This window comes from Phalacrocorax carbo, chromosome 18 (assembly GCF_963921805.1).
Source record: "Phalacrocorax carbo chromosome 18, bPhaCar2.1, whole genome shotgun sequence".
In the NCBI taxonomy this organism is placed as follows: Eukaryota; Metazoa; Chordata; class Aves; order Suliformes; family Phalacrocoracidae; genus Phalacrocorax; species Phalacrocorax carbo.
This window is the reverse complement of record NC_087530.1, coordinates 5,647,883-5,653,882: the sequence shown is the minus strand read 5'-3', so window position 1 is coordinate 5,653,882 and position 6,000 is coordinate 5,647,883. Positions and strand designations below refer to the sequence as shown.

General features: G+C 39.8%; 1 protein-coding gene across 2 annotated transcripts in view; it reads right to left on the bottom strand.

Annotated features, from left to right (window-relative positions):
- Window positions 1–937: 937 nt before the first annotated feature.
- Window positions 938–6,000, bottom strand: part of MED27 (mediator complex subunit 27) — a 95,124-nt gene continuing 90,061 nt past the window's right edge. For both annotated transcript variants that reach the window (XM_064468625.1, XM_064468624.1), the window contains 2 exons: window positions 4,016–4,093; window positions 938–1,441 (listed from right to left, as the gene is read on the bottom strand). In XM_064468625.1, the coding sequence (XP_064324695.1) occupies window positions 1,307–1,441; window positions 4,016–4,093 (213 nt within the window). In that variant the 3' untranslated portion in view covers window positions 938–1,306. The remainder of the gene's footprint in view (window positions 1,442–4,015; window positions 4,094–6,000) is intronic.

The window sequence follows — 6,000 nt, the reverse complement described above, 5'->3', positions numbered from 1 at the left end:
ACGAGAACAGCGTCTTTTCTTTCTGCACCAGAAGCTTTTCACACCGGCAGAAGGAACCTCAGAAATTAGTTTGCAGCACTATACCTGAATGTCGATTTATTTGAAAATTAACCGAGTGACAAAGCTCCTCCAGACCTCCCCTTACCCGCTCCCAAAAGCAAGCTTATTACCGAAGCCTTTGAGGCTTGTAAAGGAAACAAGGGTGCACTAGCGGGAATGACAGTTGAATTAATCAAATGGGCTCTCAGGAGATGACAGATGAAACATGCTGTACTCAGGAAAATACCAGAGAAGACACTTAACCCGCTGCAGCCCCAGGCCAGCGAGCGTTCAGCTGGGACAGGACCAGGGAGACCTTTCTGGTCTTTGGGTGAAGGAAAAATGGCTGGGGCCCAGAGGAGCTGATCGCTCCCACCCATTCCAAGCGCAACAATTACTGGGAAGGACCTTTCCCTTCGCTGGCACGGTGCATGTCAATTTTAAATAATTTAGGAAACACGCTGTATGTGTCTGTGCTGCAGAAGCTGTGCGTTAGGGCTGAATTATTTTACTACTTTCAGTCCTAAAACATGACGAATTATACACACTGCCACTGCTCATCACGCGTTTTCTAACCACTTAATACATGCAGATTTTGTTAACATTTTTCATTACAATTTTAGTAAAGGGAAACATCTGTTTCCCCCCGCCTTAGAAAGTACATTACATCTTCCAAGCTGCCACATGCCTTTGAAATTCCATGTTTAATCAATGCCATAATCTCTTCCAGAAAAAGACCAGCACTCGGATAAGCAGCCTTGCAACAACAACAAACCCCCAATCATATCAGCACGCGTGTTTAAATGTTTCCAGTTTTTCTAAACAAAAGAGCAGCGCTGAAAAATCCACACCAAACCCAAGGATTTTGTTGATCAAATAATGAAATAAATAGCACAAATTCTGGAATATAAAATTTATTTCAGGCTTATAAATGTCTTCAACATTGTGAATTCTGTCACAAAAACAAGCTGTCCACAGATATTTTTATTTAGGTTTAAAATAATGATTATTACTGTCAGATCTCTGCAGACATATCATTTCAGCATCAAGCGATCACGTACGGCTTCTTACCGTCTTCTTCAAAATAGATTAGTCTCACAGGTACCTTGCAGACAAATGTCTTTTAAATAGCCAAATGTATTAGCGCAACCTCACTACTTAGTACAGGATGGAAGGTTCAGAAATGGCACCACCTATTAAGCCATCAGCTCTCTTCTGAGCCCGACAGATTGTTCACTCCTCGCCTATCAACGGCTGAGCTGGGCTACTACTGCCTGCAAGTGTCATGAAAAGCTTCAAGTGTTCGGAAATCCCTCCACGTGGGCGGCAGGCCATCCTGCAGAAACTTTCCGCAGCGCTGGCATGGAGCCTGGAACAGCTTTATGTAACTTCTTAACCAGGTCTAAAAGGAAAAGAGAGAGAAATTGAGAAAACTGGATATGGATGTTCCCCTTTGTCATCATTCTTGTCAAACAGTGATAGCAAGGACAGAGAATGTACTTTGGCGAGGCCCCAGTGAGATATACAGCGATTTTATAAACAGAAACATGCCGAAGATTACAAGGTCACTGTATAGCTGAATTCCCACTTTATTAATCATCTTTTGCTTTTTTAGTCACTTAAGCAAATTTGTTAATAGAAATTCATGCACTCTGAGCAGGAGGTATTCACAGCTACAGAATCACGATGGAAGGCAAGTATTGTAACGCTCCTCATATTTTTACTGGAACGTAATTGTTCTTGATGGGTACCTTCTTCAACCGAATATTGGATTGTCTCTTCCTATGATCATCTATCACACCCCTGCTGCAACCATCGGTCTGAGCTCTTCATAGCCGAAGATGTAAGGACTTTCACAGCAAGATAACTAACTTCCTCTCTAATGCAATTTTAAGATCAATACTCATGGGTCATAAAAATACTGTACCTTTTAAAATCTGATTACACTGATAATTACATACACAAAAGGCTAGTGCCGAACAACACGGAGTAAGATCAGGTGTTCCTCGGTAAAGTTCCTGCCTCAAAAGCGGATCGTTCCCATTGTCATACATAGCACTGAGCATTACATAACTCAATTCCCAACTCAAGGGGATACACAACTGGAAAACACCTAGACCAGCAGATTTATGCTGTGAAGGATGCACATGAATCTTGTCATTTAAAGTCCTATTGAATTACAACGATAAGAGAAAATTGTTCTCTGAAGAAGAGGTCAGCCGAGTTTATTGAAACAAATCCTTCCATCTTCATCAGAGCCTTCTCTATAGCAACCGAGCCTTTGGCCGTCAATAACTCTCCTCCAAAAGAACTAGATCTTCTCTGGGTTTGGCAGTAAATATGGGGACAAGGGCAACAGAACACTACAAAGTAAATTGCTGTTATTTACTTCAGCTTGGATGGGCTTTGTCTGCACCACAGAGAAATCGAATTTTCTGAGCCTTAATGCAAAAATAGGTAAATGAAGTTAAATGGTGCTCTTGAGACATCCGTTGAAAGAAAAAAAAAAACCCCAAACCAAAACAAATGCCTTCTTCACTCCCATCAGAAAATTAAGGCTTCACTCACTACCTCCTGTCATGTGGACTGCACAACTGACATGTGAAAGGACCAACGTATTGACACTTCTGGTGTACATCTGGTTTGGCTTTGTTAGAAGTTTTAGTAGTGCTTTATCAAATCAATGAGGCAGGTCCATGGCTTAAACAAATGTGCTACCCATTCTATTAAACATTAATTTTCAGAAACATGTTGAAACATGGATTTGACCAGTAAGAGTTGAAAGGTGAAAGCAAAACCTATTATTTTAAAATGCACTCCAAGAGAAGAGATCTTTGCAAACCTCTCACCTTAGTGGCCTTTTTATTAAATAAACAAAGCAGCACAGCAGGTAAGGGAGTCTGACTGATCTGAAGTAACACAGTGGAAATTAAAGACATAAAAGACCTAGTGCTACTGAACACACCTGAAGACTGTGAATGGCAAAATCAGATGTTTGTTTTTAAAAGCCTCAGTTACATTGCTCCAGGTGAAGGGGTAACGTAATGGAAGTTACATGAAGGAAAAAGTCTGAAGAGCAGAGAAAACTCTCCCAAAAGCCTCCTGTGGGAAACCGCAGCAGGGAGAACAGCAAGAGTCTCCACTGCCAAAATTCATCTTGGTAGAAGGAATTTTGAATCATAAACCCTTGTTCTCACCTGCTGATTAACAGGGCTGCTTATATGCAAGTTTGTTTCACAAATAAAATCCTAAATACAATCAGAATTAAAGGTGATAATGATAAAACTGCATATCAAGGTAGAGCAGCATTTGATTAATTTTATTCAGTAAGAAAACGGGAATACTTCAGTAAGCATTTCCTTGATTCCCAGAACTACTTGCTGTTGTGCTGGGCAAGTACATGCAACTCCTTAGGAACAAAGTTGGGGCTGAATGTGGATACAGCAAAACGGACTCTTCCCGATCACGTTCCTCCCTCTCATCATTCTCCAAGTAACTCTCACCACTTCCCATACTGGGCAAGCTGACAAGCAAGCCGCCTCAGCTGGAACACAGTACCTGGGAGTTCCCGCTTCCCGGGGAACTTCCAGGGGAGCAGACTTTCTACACACAGAACGCAACTCCTTGCACAGTGTGAAAGGGCTGGACCATAGCAAAGATTTGGGTTGAGAGAGTTTTTCCTACTGTCTTTAGAGATGACCGAGAGTAGCTTTGCAAATAGGAATCATCAAGCAAACACTGAGACCTGTGACAGAAGAACCATACACAGCTCAGTCTTCCAGCACCAATTACCCCAGGGTAATGAGAATGAGCTCTTCATCCTCGTCCAAGTATCAGCTCCAAAGAATTACAGTCATTCTCTACTGTCTAGCTTGTTTAAACAGGGGAAATTACAACTGCATCAGAACTGCCTAATGCCAATCACTGTAAGCATGCTGAAGTCTGTCTGGAAAAATGTATTTTCCAGTACACTTACCATGAAAGATCTGACTACCACATCTGGCATTTGAGGCAGCTGGTAGTGCAATAGAGCAGTGGTCGCATGATCTGTCACCTGTACCAGACAAAAAGAGAATACACACTTATTTATTCTGTATTTCAGACCAAGCAGCATTAATCTGCAGGAAAATAGTATAAATTCCATGGGGAAGCAGCAAACCAAGGATTACATCACTATGAAGACACTCTCAAAGTAATTTTGGGTAGCTTGTGACAGCTAGCTTCCATTCCTTCTGCCAACTTCATGCAAGAGTCAGCTGAAGCAATCATGATAAGTAACTTCTTATGCATACAGGAAAATCACACACACAGTTGGAAGTTCATAAACATGATAAAAGCTAATAGTGTTGGTAAAAGACTCTAGACTGGTAGCGAATGTGAGCCAAGTGATGAGGAAGGTGTCCAGCTCTACGCTACATGGAACAACACTAAACTAATATGCTTCACTTCCCGCTTTGGACTAACAACCCAGCCGTAAAAAGAAAAAAATAATCTTCTGTAACCATATAAAATAAAAACATCCATAGCAAATAATTTGCCTAACTTTCAAGTGTCTACAGCATCAGAGCAGAATCTGTGCTCTCTGACTGAAATCCTATGTATTGTGTAAAATCATAAACAAGCAGGTACTAAACAAATCCTATCAGAGGAAAGCTCTTCAGTTTTCTCTTTAAATGTTCCCATTTTTCCTCTGGTGATTTTTTTTTTTTTAAGATAATATATTCCCGTACTCTATGATGATTTGCTTAACAAAAGAAAAAACACTGTCAATAATGTAGCTAAATTAAATAGTTCTGGAAGACTAACTTATAAGAACAGAGGTTAAGACTTGAAAAAAAATCCCAAACAAACCAACCCCAAGGCTTTGGTTTTGGTTTGTTTTAGTGAAGGAAATATTAAAAAAACCAAACAAATCCCCCCAAACCAAAAAACACCCCCCTGCCCCCCTCCCTATGGGATAAAATACCCTGAATTGAAATCACATTTTTTAATGGGAAAATTAAAAATATTTAACTCCTGTAGTCCTATTTCAGGTTGCTTACATTGAACAAGCAGGAATCAAGCTCTCAGTTTCATTTCCTCTGAAACCAGGAATCAATTAATACGATTATGGTTTATAAATACTTACATTAGAAAAAAGATTTCTGATAGAAAGCTTTTTAATTTCCCAGACAGAGCCGTAACAATATCTTACATCTGGGAATTACGGCTAGACAGAATACATATAAAATGTATATTTATAATAACAAGAATAATGAAAGAAAAAAAATCAGGAAAACCAACCAATGCTTTGATAATATTTTTTTTTAAATCACTACTACTTTTAAATTATTCTGGAAGGGGGCACTTCCTGACAGCTATGATACAATTCACTAAGAGTACGCAGCCTGTCAGCGTCCTAAGTTGTTAGCACAGCCAACAGCTTGCTGCTTCTCAGAAGTTCTAGCCTTAATGCCGAAATTATTGGCAAAATTCTTTGGGCTACACTATGAAAGAACTCAAGACAACACAACCATGAGAGCTCTTTTGCATCTTGTAACTTGGAAATCTATTAACGGTCCTCATCAGTAATATCAAAGCATCCAACTAACAACGTGATTGTCTAGTTAGTGATTAAATTGCATTTTCTAGTCTTAACATGGAGAAGTAGTGCTCTTCTCAGGGCTTTTCGATATATGTCCCAGGGCTTGTCTATAAACTATAGTAAACTTTGAGTAAGATAAAGTGTGAACTGAAATTACAATTGCTATTCCCAGCTAACTCCACTTGTTCCTAATTTGTATTTAGTCTAATTCAGCAATGTGAATTGTGCTCAAGCGCCCAAAACTTTCACTGGAGAGAGTCTTATGCTTGAAGCTATTCAGGGAGGTGAATCTGTAAAAGATATTCTTGAATAAATCCATGTGTAGACAGGCTCTAATTCACACCACACAAACTTCCTCCGCAGAACACTACATGAAA